The sequence below is a fragment of the Haemorhous mexicanus genome, chromosome 1, assembly GCF_027477595.1.
Source record: "Haemorhous mexicanus isolate bHaeMex1 chromosome 1, bHaeMex1.pri, whole genome shotgun sequence".
Lineage (NCBI taxonomy): Eukaryota > Metazoa > Chordata > Aves > Passeriformes > Fringillidae > Haemorhous > Haemorhous mexicanus.
The window spans coordinates 110,663,079-110,683,315 of record NC_082341.1 but is presented as its reverse complement, the minus strand read 5'-3'; the positions used below and the strand labels follow the sequence as shown (position 1 = coordinate 110,683,315).

Here is a 20,237-nt window from a genome sequence, read left to right as displayed (position 1 = left end):
TATGAAGGGTAATGCATGCCCTTCCCAGAGCAATTACCTTCAGTGTTGAGATGATGGGCTTCACTGACAAGGCAGAATGTTTGTCTTAACTTCAGCAAGGTTGTAGATACAGCTGGGTTAGAAAGGTGCAGTTTGAGCATGTAGAACTGTCTAGATACTCCTTCAGTAGATTGTGCTGTCCAGCAGTAGTCAGCTACCAGCAGTTCCCCAGAGGATCAGCGCTGTCTCTTTTCACAACATGAACAGTGTTCAGGCAGGACAGAAAGCATTAGTCACCAGCTGCACAGCAGGACTTTATAGAAAAGGTGGACCAGGCTTGAAGCTGCATGGTGAAAAGATGAAAGTTGCAACAGGAGAATATCTAGCTATTTATTGGGAGTTGTTTTTTCTACTATGAGGGATGTCAAACAGTACAAGAGAAAGGTTATGGATTCATCCTTAGAAAAAGTAAACTTGCCTAGATTTGACTCTGAGTAACCTAATGTAACTTTGAAGTTCAATCTGACTTTGCAGCTATAATTTGTTCAGGCAGCTGATAGTCTTAGAAAAATCCCTCCCAACCAAAATTATTCTGTGAATGTACTGGTACATTTGCACTGCATTTCATCTGACAGTTATGGCCAGAGTTCTCCTTTGAGGTCTCTGAAATATACTTTTTCCTGAAATTTGTGTTACGCTATCTTGGTAATTGTTTCTTACTGTTGTTCTGCTTCAGTATGTTCTACGACATCAATATGCTGCACTTTTACCAGTTACTTTATGAAAACTTCTATAGTGGAAGTTCTTGGGGAGTGGAATAAGTTAATACTCCTCTTGAATCATGGGAAAATATTTGTTCACAATAACAGAATTTTGCAAATTACATCCAGTTGTTCCCTTGAAATAGAGGTGGTACAGGAAAGAAGCTGTGTTTTCAATGCCTGTTTGACATAACCAGTGACTGCTTTTTAGGAACTTGAGGTTCATTATTAGTGTCCATAGTTATTAAATTTGGTGACTTAAGGCTGTATTTTTACATATGTTCTAATTTCTATAAAATGTTGTAGTTCAGCAGTCTGTTGGACATGATACTTAAAGAAAGCAAAAAAAAGTGGAGGCAATAGTGGTGCTATAATGTTGCTGTTTTTCCATAAAATGTTGCATCTGAAAAGCAGTTGACTTCCATTGTTCTCATAAGTTAAATCTAATAAATTGAATGTTTACTTTTTAAAATACGTATTTTTCTTTCAGAGATGTGAAGCCTGATAATATGCTGCTAGATAAAGCTGGTCATTTAAAATTAGCAGATTTTGGTACTTGTATGAAGATGAACAAGGTAAACATATCCTTGTAATTTGACTTTTCTGTTTGTGAAAAGAAAACATACTTAAAAGTGAAAAGAAAAGATACTGAAAAGTTCTAAGCTAGATGAGAAGAGTGTACTCTGTTCCCTAATTGTTCTTCATGACCTAGTGAAAGGAACTAGATGATCTTCAAGGTCCTTTCCAACCCAAATCATTCTATGATTCTGTGATTCATGCATCTTATTCAGTGACAATGTAAAGTGCAGAAATGATTCTTCAAGTGCTGTTTTTTGGAGAAGAGTTTTTCTGAAGTCAAGCTTTTGATTGTCTCTAGAGGCTCAGGGTTATTTCTTTAAGTATTTTGGTATGAAAAGTTAGTGCAAAGAAATGAGATGATTTTTACGTAGTGCCAGAAATTAAAGATTCAAAACTGACATGCCATTTGCTTAATACCAGTTTTACTTATTAGCCATTGCTGACATAGCATGAGGACAAATCTGAGGTGTCATGGAATTATTTTTAAAAATGTATTCTCAGCTCATTAAAAAAAAAAAAAGTTCAGCAAAAGTATTCATGTCCTGTGTAGCACTGTTGTTCCCTACACAAAACTGCCTGGTTTGTGTCAGCCCATGTGTATGTTTGAGGAAAACATATTTGGAAATCTGAAATACATAGTAGAGTTGGTGTAATATGTACAATATATTTTCATCATTTTCCAGGAGATCTGAATAAATTACTGTACTTAGCTGCTGAATAAAAGCCACCAATGAAAACCAAGTGCAGGCTATGTGTAAAAATCCTAGTAGTCTTGAGCCTAGTCTTGGTTCCTCTAGTCTTTTGAAAGAGAAAGGTTATTCTCTGGAAGAAAAACTGCTCAGCATAGGAGCTTAATTTGGGATTTACTGCATATGCAGCACTAAATTTACATTTATTTTATTTTCTTAGTTATGTATTTTTATATTTTTCCACTGATCCATTTCTAGGAATGGCATGGGATTATTTCAGAAGTGCCTGAATGGCACTGGAAAAGGGTGTGTGGTTATACCTTCAGCATTCTGGATGCCAGCTCCAGTGTGACTGATCTCAGTTCTGCAAGGACTTTCTCAGGGGTGTGAGGAACATCAAATGTTCTTCTCATCTGTTGCCTGTTTTGAAGTCTCTCTACATAGATTTTCAAAGCCTTATCTACCTTTGGTCTTCCTACCATTCAGTATCTTGGGTCAGAGGCCAAAAAATTGCAGTTCAGCTGTTCCTGTTATCAAAATCCCTGATGTTGACCCGTTTATGCTAACAGAGGAGCTTTCACTGTTTACAGTACATCCTGTCAGCAAATGGCACATTTATACTGGCATGAGTGGCTGTGTGGTGTGTGCAGGGCCTAGATGCAATTCTGATTACTTCTTGGATGCTAACTGAGGTTTTTAAAGCAACTTCCATTGTGTTTGACAGATCTAGTGCTTTGTTCTGGCTTTAGTAGTTTAGACTTCAAAAATATAAAAGAAAAATAAATTAAAAATAACATTTGTTGACGAAATTTTATGTGGATCTGTTGATGTTGCTTAAGTTGCATAAACTCATGGAACTTGCTGGCAATTTTGGATCTCATATTTGGGCCTGGCTGTTTTCCTCTGTTTTGTAGGAAGGAATGGTACGATGTGACACAGCTGTGGGAACACCGGACTACATCTCTCCTGAAGTATTGAAGTCCCAGGGAGGGGATGGTTACTATGGGCGGGAATGTGACTGGTGGTCAGTTGGAGTCTTCTTGTATGAGATGCTTGTAGGTGAGTAGTAGGATCATCAGAATTGACTTCACTACTTAATTAGACTCCCATGTTAAAATCACTCTTGTTTTTAAACTTTATATCTCTTCTGGTTTACAGATCCTGGCATTTACAGAATATATTTTAGAAAAATTCTGGCAGAGTTTTCAAACATTTGTCCTTGCTTCTTGTTCACTTGGTTGCATACATTGTTGTATATGTAATTCATATATTGCAAATCAAGTCTACAATAATTTTGATCTTCTTTTTAATGTTTGTTCTGCTTTTTCAGGTGATACACCTTTTTATGCAGATTCTTTGGTTGGAACGTACAGTAAGATTATGAATCATAAGAACTCCCTTACTTTTCCTGATGACAGTGACATTTCTAAAGAGGCAAAAAACCTCATTTGTGCCTTTTTAACTGATAGGTAAGTTTTATATTTTATTCATAGTGAAAATAAGCCTTCATTAAGAGTATTTCTTGTCATGTCAATCAATAAAAAGTATGTGTTTTGTGTGGATTTTTAAACTGCTCAGGAGAAGTGAAATTCCTAGAGCCTGGGCATGAGTACAGTATAACAACTTGGCAATTGCCTGAGTTATCTATGATGGTGGAAACAGAAACAGCAGAGCTTCTTATAGGCCAAAGTTAAAACCAGGCTGTGTTCTGAAATGTAGCTGCTCTGCTCATATAAAGATCTTCTTATGAAAACATTTGAGTTATATGTACATTTTACCGCAGCTTGAGAGGTATTTTATTCTCTCTATTGTTAAATTATGCTTTAAAATGAGTCTTTCCTTCAGAATAAATTATGGAATCTCATGTGTTTAACCAAAACAGGGAAGTGAGGCTAGGACGAAATGGTGTAGAAGAAATTAAACGGCACCTTTTCTTCAAAAATGATCAATGGGCTTGGGAAACACTCAGAGACAGTAAGTATACTGCTTTTCTCAGAAATGGTGGTCTGGCTTCCCTATGTATCATGTTAGCAAAAGGACTTTTGTATTTCGTTTAAAGGAGTTTAAAGTTTCATTTACTCTGTACCAAGCAAAAGTTTTTAGTGGCTTGAGTGATGTACTGATTATTATCATATTATTTTCCATTTTTTCTAGCTGTAGCACCAGTTGTGCCTGACTTAAGTAGTGACATTGACACTAGTAATTTTGATGATTTGGAAGAAGACAAAGGAGAGGAAGAAACATTTCCCATACCAAAAGCATTTGTGGGCAACCAGCTTCCTTTTGTAGGATTTACGTATTACAGCAACCGTCGGTATGTGTGCAGAAAGCAGATTAATGCTGTATTCTTTGTTGGCACTGTTTCTGACTCTTACCAACCAATATCTAGGTTTAAATCTATTCAGATACTTACTAATCATTCAGAATACTAAAAATTACACTCTTTTAATACTTTAACAATGATAAAGTACTGCTAGACATCATTACCTCAGAATATTCCCTTGTGTTGTTGAGTGTCCTATTCTGCATTGAGAAGATGCTGCAGAAGTGATGCTGCAGAAGCTAAGCAAGAAAATCCACTGTTGCCACTACCAGGCAGAGCTGCCTGCAGAGCACTGAATTGTGTGTAGAGTCATGAATCAAGGTTTGGAAGTCCATTTGTTTTACTGCATGTTACTGTCCCTGAGCTGAATATGAAGTTTCCATACTTTCCATCAGTGTTTTAGTGTGTGGTAAATTAAACCTTGGCTTACTAGAAATATTTCCTACTTTCCTGCTTTCTGCTTCATAATTTTTTTTTTTTTTAAGTACACGTCCACTGACAGAGTGAGATCGTGATGTTTTATGGCTTTCACTATTGCTTAAAAGACTTTTAAATTACATCAGTTTAAACTGTGTTAATTAATGCTTTCAACAGTCATTATTATTGTAGGCCCTATGGATAGCTACATCTACATTCAAAAATCTCAATAACTTTTTAATACTTGGAAAGGTGCTTTTAGTTGTGGTGTCAGGCTTAAAATGGGCTAAAACTTCTAGTAGAACTGTCAGATAGAGACTGTTAGTTTTAGTAGCATTTCTGGATAGGAAAATCTTGAAGGAAATAAGTCTGGTTTTCGTCCTTGCGTAGAAGAGGAAACACTTTTCCAAGCCTGTGGTGAAATTCTTTCCATCTCTGCAAAGAGTTGGATTTGTTTTACTTTTTGCCATGGTAAGGTGTAGAAGGACTTGTAGGCTTTCCATACACTTTGGCTGAGTTCAGCAGTTCAAGAGTTTCACCTATTGTTCTCACTTTAGTCTGTAACTTTGAAAAGTTTCCATTTTTGCCTTGCAGAAATATTTTGGAATATATTGTCAAGAAGTAGCATGTTAGGAGCATGTTAATAACAGAATTTCTTCCTTCCCTTTTGAGGGACAGTATCAGGAATTTAGAGAGCTAAGTGTCTGTGTTCTTGCTGTCGTTGAAGAGTATTGCTGCTCTCTGCTACTATCGTGACTTTTAGGCTTACTAGAACTATGATGCTGGCCTGGAAATGAATTTTGTCCTGTAATATTCTGCTGGTGTGATTGTCTTGAAAAACCCGAAATGACTATTCATGCTTGCTAAACCTGTAATCCTAGCTTTTGTTTTCTTTTTTTACTGGATATAGTTCAAGCATTAAAAGAAAAATAAGTCTGTATCTGGACATGTTAACACAGATTTTGTAATACCAGCTGAGAACGCTTTGTAGCCCTATCTGGCTTGTGAGTTCTCTTCTAGATTTGATGGAGCTGGTGCTGTGCCTGTCTAAGTATCACATTCTTACTGCTCAACAACCCTGGTGTGTAAAATAGGGTGGCTTCTTGTACTCCAAACAGCAAGCTTGTTTCCATAGGAAACTGTTTCATTTCCACTTTGCTGTTTCATTTCCACTTTGTCATTTGATTGTCTGAAAGCCAGATTGATGCTTAATTTCACCATGGTTTGGAGATGCCTTTGATTTTACTCTCCTTGATCTTATGGAGAGATTTTTTTATATCTGGAAATATCCACGTGAAATGAAAAGGATGAGTCCATTTTTCTCAGTTCATGTGTTGGAGTGTTATTTCTCATGTAATCTGATGCACTTAATAGATGCTTTATGTCTCTTTAGATCAGTTATCAGGCCAAGAATATCACATCAAATACCAAAAGAATTTGAAAACAGTAATTTGTATTTATTTACCTAACTCTCCAGAATCATCGCAACTAGAATTTAATGGTATTTTTAGAAAACATTTACATAAAATAAGAACACTGGCTTCAGGGCAAACTTTTTGTGTGTAGAACTCTTAGTGACTTTGTTGAAAGTTACACAATCTCTGCAGACTTTGCTTCATTACTGCTACTTGCTGCATAAGTGCCTGAGTAAATATTTATGGGATAGAAGCCAATGAGAGTGTTGTAACTAAGGAAAGCAAAGATTTTTTTAAATGGTTATTAAAAGAAAGAAAAGTGGTTGTATTGTATTTGGCAGAAATCCTTTTTTTCTGGAGGCCTTCTATTGCAGCTTTGTACTTTAACCTTTCAATAAATTGAATTTTTCAATTAAATGTGCTTAAATCTGATTATGTTGCTGTTTGATTATTCACATTTTGGAGCAATAAATCTGGGAGTTACATTTTAGGATGTCTGTATTATCTTAATCTTTTTAAAATAATCTTGCCTTTAAACAACTCTTCAAATATAACTTTAAAAAATGTTTTTGCAGGTATTTAGGTGTCCCTGCAGAAAATTCCAATGACAACAGAACAGGCTCCAGTGTGGACAAAAGTGTGGTATGTCTTCATCTTTATTGTATCCTAATAAAGAGTCTGTTGCATGTATAAATATATACTGCATATATGCCATAAACTGCTTGGGTCAGAGATGTCTCAAATTATCTTAGTATTTGGGGTCAGTGAAATCCATGCATGATTTTTAGCTCTTTAGTATGGCCTCCCTAATAAAGTTAATGGAAAAGCAGAATTTTGCTTCTTAATATAACATTGTTTTTCCTGAATTGAGTACAATAGCCAAAACTTTTTGTGGAAAAGGATTCACAGTTTTTATCTTTAGAAATATCAAAGTACGTGTGCAGTGTTTCTAGAGTGCCTCATTGATCCTGGGTAGCTTTGTGGCAACCGTGGAGTCTGGACTTCCAGTAAACTCAGTGGAAGGTGGAAGACAATGTACCAGGCTTGGGCATTCTGCTCCTTCACAGGCCTTCCCCACAAGCTGTTGGGAGTTGGGGCACTGATGATCTGCGTTTCTAGAGCAGTTCACCTAGCAAGAAATGCTCAGGAATTCTTTCAGTTACTTACTCCCAAACATCTTGGCAGTCAGGTTTCCAGGAAGATATGCTAAGGTGTTTGAGACTTGGTTGGGTGCTTGGATTCTATGTAAGTTCTGATGTAAATCAAACTATTCCCTGAAAATGGTTTGATATTTTACAAATTACATCCTTTCCAGAAGAAAACATGGTCAAAAATTGATAATAAACGTTAAAATAAATCTTGGCTTTGACTATGATTTACTGTGTTAGTATTTTATTCTGTTTTCTGTTGAGAGTAGAAAATATACTGATCTGTGTTCCCTTTTCTCTTAAACTAGCAATAAAAAGGTTTAATGACACATGGCACTACCCAGAGAAAATTTGTGCAGAACAGGGGAACTGGTTATGTCCTTTACTGGGCGAGTGAATTTAATCATTGAAATACCTTGATTTTTTTTAATGTATATTGATGTGTTTGATATACTTTCTTTTCCTTCTAAGTGTTTGACTGTTCATACAGTAAAATTTAAAAACAAAGCCAGACTTTGCAGTATTTTAAAGTACTTAAAACTGTGTGCTGGCTTTTGGCTGACTTTGAAGAGAGTTACTGAATGGACTTAGTATACTCAGTGGAATACTACCCAGTGTGTAGTTGAAGAATCCTCAATAGTCCTGTCCATTTTGTCAGACATATTTGAATGTCTTGTGACTTTAGCAGTTTTGGGAGGTGAAGGTCTGGAAGGATTTGAGTGATATAGGAAGGTTTAAATCAATATTAAGTCTTTATTCCAATGTATGTTTCCCCCACAGTTCTTTCTCAGCAGTTTTTCTTTCTTTACATGCTGCAATGAAAATGGCAATGTTGACACATGGTTAGCAAATGAATTAGTTCTGGAAATAACACAAGATGCTACCTGGTCTCTCGGCATTTTGGTATCTGGTTTTGAATGTCTTTGTGGAAAGACATGAGTGCCACGAATTTCCAAGAAACTAATTGTTTTGGAAGTGTGTGAAACTTAACAGAATTAGGCCATGATGTTGTACAAAAATAGAATTCTATATCCTTTTACTGAAAATCAAACCTCTTTGAAGATCTGATTGCTTACTTTGGTATAGTGCTGCCGTAACCACCTGTAAACAGTCTAGATTTTAAGAAAAAGGAGATGAACAGATTCATTTGCACTAGATCTTAGGTTTTCTTCATTGCTCAGGGTACAGAACCTGACTCACTATGCTGTAGTGAGTAAGAAAAAAAAAAAGTATTATGGTTCCAGAGGGATGTTTCTTTACTTCTCTGTTGCAGACAGGCTTTTCTTCAGTCCTTTCCTCCCCTGCTTCCTACTCAAAATGGAAACCAAGAGCAAACTAAAGCTTAAAGGCGTGCTTTTATACTGAGTTAATTGTAACTCAGGATTTTCTTGAGGTATTCTTTAGTCTATTGATAGCAGATTGTGCAGAACTTTGCCCGGAAGCCTGTTGTCTCTACTGATATAATTAGACTGCTCTGCAAGCTCTGATGGGTCCCCTGGGGTACAGCCTGATGTGAGAACATGCAGAGACAGAGAGACGCAAGAGGATGCGATAGCAGTCCAAGCTAGTCGGAGTCAGTACAGAAATGCCTCAGTTGCCAGATGTCTTTTTAGACCTGTTTCTCATCTATCCCATTTAGTTCCTCTGTGCACCCTGTCTGGAAGGGCTATAACATGAGTAAAAGGAAATGGAAGAGCAATCACATTGAACCTTTTTTATCCTCTTTTTGGGGCATTTGCTATGGTCCTTGCTTGTTACAGTGAGAGCTTTTAAATAGTCTTGCTTCTTGTTTTATTTCTCAGTGGTTCATATCAAGGAGATAAATGTGTTGTGTACTGGTCTTTCCTTTGTCCTCAAAGTCTAGATTAAGAAGCCATCCCTTTTTTTTAACTACAAGCATTGTCTGATCCATATGGTGTTATGTTCTATGTCATATCAGTGATTTGTTTTCCAGAGCTGCTCCTTTAAGTGCTGAAATGTCTAATTTTTGGATGTTTTTTGAGATTTTTGAGTTAAAACAGGAAACAACAAAGCAAAGCATCACTTGAATACGTTGCTTTGAAGAGAGTCTAGATTAGGAATCTAGTACATCTCTATGCAGTTCCAAGAGCATTGAGGGAAACGTATAAAAATTAAATAGGCTGAAATCTTTGCAATTATCAGTGGAAAGGTTTATAATGAATCAACATGAGGTTGACTTGATGAGCTCCTTCAAGGCTGACACCATCATGTTAAGTGAGGATTTTGATGTTGGAATGGGATTATTGTGCCTAGATATTCAATAGAAGGTGGTAGATATTTTGAGACTACATGAAAGGAATGAATTTCTGAGTTTATCCTGCTGGCAAACAGTACATGCTATGCAGTAATGTGCCATATTAACTTCTGAAGTTTGTTGCTATCTTTCAAACCTTGGTACAATTCTAGCTGTAAAAATGAGTTCTGACTAAAGAGATGGTGAGAGCACTTTCTCCCCATTGCCAGTAACTGACTGGCCTGGTTCGGCTTCCTGAATTTGTTGGGACTTTGTAGATGGATTGCAAAATACAGGTGGTGGCTCATGTTAGAAGAAATTTTCAAACTTACTGAAGTGCTTTCTTGTATTTTTGCGGTAGTATCTTTAGTCAGGTACTGAGGATCTGTAAAACAAGGAGGATTTGATTTAGCTTAGGCCTGTGAATTTTGAAGATACCTGAAATTTCATGTGCATACAAATGAAAAAAACTGTCTTACTTTTTGTAATCAAATTGTGGGGGGGGGGGGGGGCAGGGAGGAAGGGACATATATCACATTTTGATAAGGTAAAAAGTCTTACTTTGGTATAAGAAAGTAAGCTGTGATACAATATAAGCAGAACTGAATATTATGAAATACTTTCTTAAAGTTTCTAAATTAATGCATGTTCTTTCATGTACAAATATATATATTTAAAGCTGGAAAATATGCAGAAGATGATCTATGAGTTAGAAGAACAGCTACATAATGAAATGCAGTTGAAAGATGAAATGGAGCAAAAGTGCAGGTGAGACTTTGAACTTCAATTGTTTACATAATTTAAGTGTATCTAACACTTCACTTCTGTGGTACTGCTTTAGGGATTACCAGGATAACACTCAGAATGGTGTTGTAGTTCTCCAAGGGAGTTCCAGGCACAGATTTAAGTAATTCTAAAATTTTCTTGAGTGCGTGTATAAAGAATTTTTTTTTTCATTGACAACCATATAACACAGGTTCTTTCTGAACACTTAGGTGTTTCAGTTTACCTGATATCTCTGTACTCAGATGTTTTATTGGACTGAGGTACATGCTCACCATGCTGATTTTTTTTGAAAATATGAAATTCTGTATATATGGCATATATTGGATTATTAAAATTAATTAGGTGTTTTCCAAATAGAGGGTACTTGTTGGAAAACCACTTTTTTTTTCTATGGGTGACATATAAGAACAGCAATTTGCTTTCTGAAGTTCTGTTTCTACCATGCTGAAGTAGCAGCTATGTGAGAATTGGCATTTTTCTTGCAGTCACACAAGCATACAGTTGAGATTCTTCTGTTCTGATAGTCAGACATTTTTACTGAGAGTCATGCAAACTAAATTCCCCTTCACTTAGCTTCTCCTTTTGAAGTCTTTTCCTGAAGAATTAAATAATCCCAGGAAGCAGCACCAGGTATAATATGCAGGAAGAATTTAGACTTGTGAATTAGAACCAGAGTGTGTAGCTGTACAAGCTCCTTAGGTGTAAACTGGTAACTAACATGGTCTAGTGGGGGAATTTAGGCTGTGTGACACTGTTGCTTACTTAAACACAAGCTCACTGTTTGCACATGCTGATTGCTCTGCACAAGCAGGACATACATTCTTGAGGGATATTCAGTAGCTGTCTTCCTGCAGTACTACTGAAGTTGTCAGAGCACAACTGTGTCTTCTGGTATGTCATGCCATTCACTGCAGAGTTAGTAGTCTGCAGTCAATCCCAGTTACTATTGTAACTGCCTCTTTTTGTGCCTGCCAGGCTGCCTTGTCTGGGTCCTCTTTGTTGGCTCTTTGAAGAGGGATGGCTGCCTGCAGGAATGCAATGGATATGTCATGTCAGTGTTATTGCCAGTTAAATGATGTTTTACTGTGTGCTTTGCCACACTCTCTGTAGTTCAGTCTTCTAATACATTGCTTCAGCAGAGAGACTTTCAAATAATATTATTTATATACCTTTATCTGTAGTAGGGAGCTGCCTACTGTGGAATTAATGAGCTATTTTAGGTATTTGGAGGTCATAATTAGAGGAAGTTTTAGCAGCTTACCAGGATATTCTAATCTTAAGGATAACCTATTGTGTACATACGCTGTTTTTTGCAGATTAAGGGATAAAATGTGGCACCTGAAGTTTCACATATTTAATCTGTAACTAAGCTCATAAATACTTAATGATATATTTTACAAATTATTTGCAATGATTGATTGATTCCTCAGCTTAAATGTTCATTACAAAATAGCATTAGTCAAAATATTAATGTTCACTTTAGTAATGGTCACAAATCATTTCACTAGAAAAACAGTATGTATAATGTATCTGTTAAATGATCTTGTTTTATTTTTAGATCTTCAAACATAAAGCTAGACAAGATAATGAAAGAACTGGATGAAGAGGTAATATTTTTTCCCCCTGAAGATGCCTTAATTGGGTGAAGAGTGGAGTTAGGAATAGGACTTTCATGATTCTAAGATATTTTTTCTGTGACTAACAAAAATTGTTCTGTGTTCAAGTTTGAGACCTAACGATCATGTTTCAATACATAAAATTGGGAGATTACATTTTGATTTGTACACATTTTCAAAAACTTTTTCTGTTAGTCATGCTGATTTCTGTTTACTCTGATAAATATTTTACTTAGTCTTGCTTGTTGCAAATTTTCTGGAGTTTATCAAAGTCAATTACTACAAAAATGCAGATGATTTTCTATTGAGTCCTTCTCTTGTCTCTTAATAATAATTTTAGTAGTTACTTTAGAAATAATTGTACTAACAACAGTTTTCCTAGTAATTGTATAAATTTGTCATGTAGAAGTTAAAAAAGATCTCTTTTCTGAAAACCTTTCCAAGGAAGCCAGAAATTCATTCATTTAAAACAATGCATCAGTTTCCAGTTAGTTGCAGAGATCATGTAGCTGGTTTAGCGATCATTCCTTAAAATGTAAGTATAAAATACCAATTCTTTGAATTTTAGGGTAATCAAAGGAAGAACTTGGAAACAGCAGTGTCTCAGATTGAAAAGGAAAAGATGGTATTACAACATAAGATAAATGAGTACCAAAGAAAATTTGAACAAGAGAATGAAAAAAGACGTAATGTGGAAAATGAAGGTATGCAATATTGTCCAAACGTTGACACTAAGGATGTACATGATGTGTTTTGGGAAATAATTTAGTATCATGGTATCTTAAGTGCTGTGCAACTTTAAGGTTTGAAAAGGGATCTTTTCAGATAATGAAAAAAATCAGATGAAATGAATGATGTTCAAAAATGAATGGATTTAGAGTTCATTTTTATTTGAACTCAATTTTTTTTGTTCTTATTTTCAAATTCTGTGCTCTGCAGCACTCTGCTGTGTTGTTGGTCTGCAAGCACAAAATTTGACTTAAAAAAATGTATATAAGAAGCAAAAAGTCAACAAAAACCTATCAATGCAAAACAGTATTTTGGAGCATGTTTGTGTAAAAAAACAAGAATAAAACCCTAAGGTTTTTACAGTATGCTGTATTAATGGTGCAATTTCTCTTTAGTGTCAACACTAAAAGATCAGATGGAAGACTTGAAAAAAATCAGCCAGCATTCACAAATTTCAAATGAGAAGATAACACAGTTACAAAAACAAGTATGTTGTTTGTGCTTCTTGTCTTAATTATTTCTTAGATTTAAGCATTCAAATGTAGCAAAACTGGATCCATAATCTTTATATTTGAGAATCTTTGTCTGGTTTGTTTTAACAGCTAGAAGAAGCAAACGATTTGCTGAGGACAGAATCTGACACAGCTGCAAGACTGAGAAAGGGCAACACAGAAATGAGCAAGTCATTAAGTCAGGTAGAATCACTGAATAGAGAACTGCAGGAAAGGTGCAGAGTTCTGGAAAGCACAAAACTGCAGGTGGAGAAAGATTATTACCAACTACAAGCAGCTTTGGAGTCAGAACGAAGGGATAGAAGTCATGGATCTGAAATGATTGGAGAACTACAGGGTAATTATTCTGAATTTATACTTTACCAAAAAAAGTTGTGATAACCCTACTTAAGTGAAGTAGAGTTTGGTAATGGGAGGAGAGACAACATGCAAACAAAGTGTGACTCAACAATTTCTGAAGATTGGATCTATCTTCCTGATCATATTGAGCAGCTCTTGGGAGAGGGAGAGAATATCAAAATCAAAGAGTGTCAAACACTGATCTTGAGTCTGGGGCTGCACTGACTACAAGTCTGAGTCCAGTGGTGCAAAAATAGGAAGAGCTGATACAGTGCTAGAGAAGATGCAGCACTGTCTTACTGCCTTGGACAGTAGCCAAGTTGGTATGTCCTGGACTTGCTCTTCTTTCATGTGTGGAGAAGGCAAATTTTTTTTTTTTGTTAAATTGCATTTGTTTTCTTTTATGTTGATTCTACATTACTTTTACAAGCAAGGTTAAGGGCACAATAAGGGATGCAGATGCGGAATCCTTTTTTTCAGGATGCTTGAAACTTTCTACTGTTTGTATTGATTCTTCCAAACTAGAAACTATTCAGATGCATTAGTTCATGGCTGTGTCTGTGCTAATGGACCCTGACTCTTAACTTGCCATTTTGAACCATCTGTCTGCAGTATTGAGTTTCCATGAGGCTTTTAATGGGGACTCTCCTTTCCCTACTGAATGTGAGCGTAAAAGACAGAGACTCTTTACCAAGGTCTGTAGTGACAGCACAAGGGGCAATGGTTTTAAATTGAAGGATTTACATTAGATATGGGAAGAAAATTTTATAATAAGGATGGTGAGACCCTGGGACAGGTTGCCCAGAGTAACTGTTGTTGCCTTGTCCCTGGAAGTGTTTCAGGCTTGGTTGGATAGGGCTTTGAGCAACAGGGTCTAGTGAGATGTGTCCCTGCGTGTGACAGGGAGATTGGACTAGATGGTTTGCAGAGGTCCCTTCCAAACCACGTGATTCTACTTAGTATTTCATATAAACTTTTATGCCACCCAAGGGTAGATGCTGTAGGGTTTAAGGAGTAGTTACTTTTTCCATGTCACAGTGCTTAAAATCATAGGATGGTTTTGTTTGGAAAAGACCTCTAAGATCATTGAGGCCAACTATTAACCCAGAACTGCCAAATCTATCACTAAACCACATCCCTAAGTGCCACATTTACACATATTTTGAACACTTTCGGTATGGTGATTCCCACCTTCCATGGGGAGTCCTGTTTCAGTGCCTGACTTCCCCATGGTCTGAGTTACACTTAGGTGAATACATGTTGTGTTAGTACCCAAAAATCCGTTTGAAACTGACTTTCTGTGTAATGTGCCTTATCTACCCATAAATGAAGCATCACTTACAGGTGCTTCTTTCGTAGCCTAGCAGAACTTGGGTTAATGAAAGAAATTCTGGATATTAGATAATGGAAGTGATGGAAGGCAGGAACCATTTTTGCATGATTAGTTTTTTGTGAATTGTTACTGATGACATGCATAAGAGTGTCTAAAAAAGTCAGTTTGCTCTACAATATATGGCCTTTGCATGCCTGAAAAATTTGAAGTATTTGAAATATATTATGGGCTCAGAAATCAGTAAAAGTTGCAAAGATTGATCTAAGTTGCAAAATTGATCTAAGTAAAGTAACTAATATTGAGTGATATTTAATTTTTTGTGGCAGTTCGGATTACAGCTTTACAAGAAGAAGTAAAAAACATTAAAAACAATCTTGAAAGAGTGGAAGCAGAAAGAAAACAAGCACAGGATATGCTTAATCATTCAGAAAAGGTATGGTGAAATGATGTTGAGGCTGATGCTCTTTGTCAGCTTTTGACTATATTTTCAAATGTTATTGATGTTTTCAAGTCCTCAGGTAGTTCTTACTTTTGTAGCATTGTGCATGAAAATTGTGTTTGTCATTCATTATCACTGATTCAAGGATCCAATCCTACTGCCAGTAGCAAGGAATTTTTTTCTGCCTGCCTAACTCTAACTGCAGTCTTGCTTCTGAAAATCTATGAACTTTTAAAAAATCTGTTTGTTTTGTTTTGTTTTGTTTTTTATCTTTACTGGATTTTAATTTGACTGGATCAGTGCCAGGCAGGCTTTTTAATCAACGTTGGTGTGGAATTTTTTTTCTGTCCTTCCGTCCTTCCTTCTGAATGTTCCTCTAATGTTTCTGATCCCTTCCATATGATGGAAAAACAAGTTAACAGTAAGAGGAAATCCTGCACCCTTTCTCCAGACTGCAGAGTTAACTCTGTCTGGTGAGGTCAGGTAAAGACTTGGTGTGCTGTGTGGTCTCTGTGAATAAACCAGATATGACAGCCTGTGAGGGAAGGGGGCAAGCAATTGTAATTTGTTGTTACATGAAGCAGCCATTCAAAGGCCAGTGCTTGTCTCTCAGAGCACATGTCCAGGGCTTATTTAGTGAGTTACTGTTAATGCCTGGCAGTCCTAGCAATGAAATAACCCAAATCCATCCAGGTGACAGTAATGCAGATTCCTCTGTGCTCTGGGATGTCCGTTCATTAGTTGTATGTTTCCAGTTTAGGTGACTGCTGATTATACAAATGGAGAAGTTTCCATTTTCTTGCAAATTTGTAGACTACTGAAAAAAGTTAATGAAATTTTTTCCAGAGCACTGAGTGCAGTTTTGGTCGGTCACTGCTCTTTGCTTAGCATGGAAAACAACACTGATAATCTCTTGATAACAGAAATTTAATAATAAAAAAGGGAATAAAAATGTGATTCCTCAGGTATTATAGAAATCTGATCACTCTTTCCTTATCTTTAGGAAAAGAATAATTTAGAGATAGATTTGAACTACAAACTGAAATCCTTACAAGACCGGTTAGAACAGGAAGTGAATGAGCACAAAGTGACAAAAGCGCGGTTAACTGACAAACACCAGTCAATAGAGGAGGCAAGATCAGTTGCGATGTGTGGTAAGTGTTTCCTGCAAGTTTCAGGTAAATATGTAATAAAATATGTTCTGATTATGATATTTCAATATATATTGTGTTACACCGTAGTACTCTTACCACAAGTGCTTGATCTCTGCTATAAAGAAAATGTGTATTAAAATCCTAAAACATTAAAATTATAGATTTTAAATTATTTTCCCTAACATGCTATTTAAGAAACAATACAATTTTTATGAATGTTTTGCATACCTTACTTCAAAGCCTTCCTTGGCTTCTAAAATGCTATTGAATCTTGAATCTCTGTCTAATGCTAAACAGAATTGAAAGAATGCGTTATCAAGAGAGACATCTTAGAGCATTCATTCCTGTGTAACTGCATTAAAAATACCAGTGTTGTATTAGGCTTGTCTGAAGTGAAGTGAGAAGTTTCTTTTATAGATGTATGTCCATGAATCAAAGGTGTGTCTTGATTTTGTAATTGAATATATCAGGTTTTCCTGTGAAGGTCATCAGTACCTAAATGTGGCTTTTAGAGTTAACAATAATGGTAGCATTTTTTTCTTTTGCTACTATCCATTCATGCAAGTGAAACTTTGCCTTACGTCAAAATGATTACTTCAAGAATTTGTGCTGTTTTTTCTTTCAGTATTTATCTTTCAGTTGTCATGATAATGTTCCAATGCTTTGAATGCAGATTGGAATTATTTATATTTTTTAGTGTTCCCTGTAATAATGCCAGGATCTTTTTTCTTTCATCAAACAGCAGAAAAGCTTAGATAGCTGAACAAAAAGGTCTGAAAAATTTTAGGATATTTATAACTGTTTTTACAAAAGCATGCTTGCAGATGCTATGTAATAATTTTTGTTATTTTTCTTAATCTTTTTTAGAAATGGAAAAAAAGATAAGGGAAGAACGGGCAGCAAGAGAAAAGGCAGAAAATCGAATAGTTCAAGCTGAAAAACAGTGTTCCATGTTGGACTTTGACCTGAAGCAATCTCAGCAGAAACTGGAACATCTTCTTCAGCAAAAGGAGAGACTGGAAGATGAAGTAAGTAAAAGGTTCATCACTAACAATTTTCTATATAAATGAGAAATTAGAGTTGAACTGAGAGAAAATTAACTTATACTGAGCTCCTTATATAATACAACTCTCAGTAGAATTGAGAATAGTTGTTGGCATAAGTAGGTTTAGGTAATTTCTGCTTGTTTCATAACTCTAGTGTGTCTTCCATATTTGAACTTCAATTCAATATAACACTTTCTTTGTGTTTTCTCTTTTTCTAAAGAAAAAATTTGCTTGTGAATTTGATTGTGCAGTCTGGTTGATGTGGATGATTTACGGGTCTGAGTTTGTGTTGTCTAGTTTGCATTCTTTCCTTTTGTTTGAGGAAATACAGTTAGAATATTGAGTGTGAAAACTAGGTACTAAGAATAATAGCTTCATCCTTTTTCTTTACAGGACAATGGGAATGAAGTTTATAACACCTTTCTTATGTAAATTAGTTTTTATGTACTTGATAAGCTGCGTTTTTTTTTCTAGGGTGAGAGATTTTTCAGATCTGAAATCCATGGAGAGGTTTGCAGACAATTTAGGTTCCTTCACTTGTTGTCTTTCAGATGAGTTAAATCAGGGACTTTGAAATAAACTAAAAATGGGAAAACTTTATCATCCTGCAGTATCATTGCCATAGGTTCTAAGGGCAGAAGCTTTGTGTGAGATTATTACACTGAAGTGTTTGGAGATTCAGGAATACTTTGACATATGGTTCACAGTGTAGCATCTAGTCAGTGGTGTTTAATATAAAATAATCCATATGTGAAACCTCTTCAGCCACATGCAATTGGTTATTTAGCAAAGGCTCCTAAATTGAAATATTTCTCATTTAGGTAAGGAATCTGACACTTAAGCTAGAACAAGAGACGAATAAGCGAATAATGGCACAGAATGAATTAAAGGCACAAGCTTTTGAATCTGATAACTTGAAGGGTTCTGAGAAGCAGTTGAAACAGGAAATCAATACCTTGTTGGAAGCAAAGAGATTACTGGAGTTTGAGTTGGCTCAACTTGCAAAGTAAGTAAAAACCTGAAGTAAAATGGAAAAATTTGCTTAATTATACATGTACTATTTTGCCTGTTCCTGCTAGTGAATAAAGTTCTCTGGAGCATAGGCATTTTTTCCTAAACTGGAAGAGTATTTTTAGCTGCACGTTATGATTCCTGTGTAGCTGCACGTTGTGATTTCTATGTAGCCTTCAGTGTTGGAATATTTTTGTTATGAGCTAAAATTCAGAACAGTTCTTGGCTCACCATTCTATGTTAAGGCACACACACACATATACATGTGTGTATATATATGTGTATATATTCCTCTTTTATTTGAATTACTTTTTTATGGATTAACTCTGAAGCTACTTACTAAATCATATGTGACTTGTAGTATACGGGAGTCAATAGTTCCCTTTCATTGCCTGATTAATTTTCTTAATGTTTCTTTATCTTAAAATGAAGATATTTTTCATAAATTAGACTTCTATCATATATTCTTTCAGCTGGCTTACTGTTTTTCCATTTAGAGTACTTCTTGGCTTCTGAATTACATACTGAAAGGGTCATTGTTTTAGAATAAGAACTGTATTAAATCAGAATTCCAGGATACAGCAAACTGTTGCTCTTTGTGAAGTAATGTATATGCAAATGGAAGATCATTGTAGAGTGCTGTTCTGGTTAGAAATTGTCTTTGTCTTTTGTTAGTAGCTGACTTCTAAATGTTTCCCTTTTTTTTTTTGATTCCTTCAAAGACAGTACAGAGGAAATGAAGGTCAGATGCGTGAGCTTCAGGATCAGCTTGAAGCTGAGCAGTATTTTTCGGTAAGACTTCTAAGGAATTTGGTGTAAGGAACTTTGACATAAAATCATTTAACAGTAAATAGTTGAAACTAAAATTATTTTAATGTAAGTAACAGCCTCACAAAAATCAGCAATTCAGAAAATCCTGCTTGAAATACAAACAAGGAACAAAATATTAGAGAACATTAGATGGTGTATCTAAAGTGTTGTTTTGTTATTTGTCAAAACCGACAGTACATTGAGTAACTCTTACCTAAATTAATCATCAGAACTTTTCCTATCCTGAGGTTGGGAAGGAGATATTTTTCTGATACAATTCGAACTTTGTAGAGTGTTGAAAACCTCCAAACTTACTGGAAAATATCTCATGCTGTTGATCTACCATACACACATTTAAGAACCATAGACTCAGTAGCATTCTGCATGTGTTCCTTATTCTAAAAAGCTACCTTCTCTGCACCTGAATCTCTGAAGAACCTTGCTGGGTACTCCAGGTAGCCAAAATGTGTATTTCATAGATGTAGTCTGATCTGTTTTGTCTCTGTGAAAAGAAACAATAGGATAAAATTCTCTGTAACACCTGAACTTCAAATACATTTGTGAATATGGACAGACTCATTTCACTTTGGGAAATACTTTTAAATTTGGTTTTTCCTGGGAAAGGCAATAAAAATTTTGTTTACTAGACTGCATATCATTATCATTTCATTATCTGTTACAGGCGCTTTTTCTGCATTTCTCCATGACATAACTGCTAATAAGATGCAGAGCATTGTGTTTCTCAGTTTCTTCTTTTTTCACTAATTTGTAGTTTAAATAAGACATTCAAAATTCCGTCTGAATTTTTAGTAAAAGTAGTTTACTGTAGAAGATCAAATTTTAACTTTCAGAATTACCGGTGATGGTAATAATAACAATATAGTAATAAAAAGTAGA

General features: G+C 35.6%; 1 protein-coding gene across 1 annotated transcript in view; it reads left to right on the top strand.

The window, feature by feature from the left end:
• Window positions 1-20,237, top strand: part of ROCK1 (Rho associated coiled-coil containing protein kinase 1) — an 82,827-nt gene that overhangs the window by 39,414 nt on the left and 23,176 nt on the right. Inside the window, exons 6-21 of the mRNA XM_059859004.1 lie at window positions 1,231-1,315; window positions 2,923-3,067; window positions 3,339-3,477; window positions 3,891-3,982; window positions 4,163-4,322; window positions 6,739-6,805; window positions 10,245-10,333; window positions 11,910-11,958; window positions 12,536-12,671; window positions 13,092-13,183; window positions 13,299-13,545; window positions 15,207-15,313; window positions 16,323-16,473; window positions 17,341-17,501; window positions 18,341-18,525; window positions 19,253-19,322. Coding sequence (XP_059714987.1) covers window positions 1,231-1,315; window positions 2,923-3,067; window positions 3,339-3,477; window positions 3,891-3,982; window positions 4,163-4,322; window positions 6,739-6,805; window positions 10,245-10,333; window positions 11,910-11,958; window positions 12,536-12,671; window positions 13,092-13,183; window positions 13,299-13,545; window positions 15,207-15,313; window positions 16,323-16,473; window positions 17,341-17,501; window positions 18,341-18,525; window positions 19,253-19,322 — 1,975 coding nt within the window. The remainder of the gene's footprint in view (window positions 1-1,230; window positions 1,316-2,922; window positions 3,068-3,338; window positions 3,478-3,890; window positions 3,983-4,162; window positions 4,323-6,738; window positions 6,806-10,244; window positions 10,334-11,909; window positions 11,959-12,535; window positions 12,672-13,091; window positions 13,184-13,298; window positions 13,546-15,206; window positions 15,314-16,322; window positions 16,474-17,340; window positions 17,502-18,340; window positions 18,526-19,252; window positions 19,323-20,237) is intronic.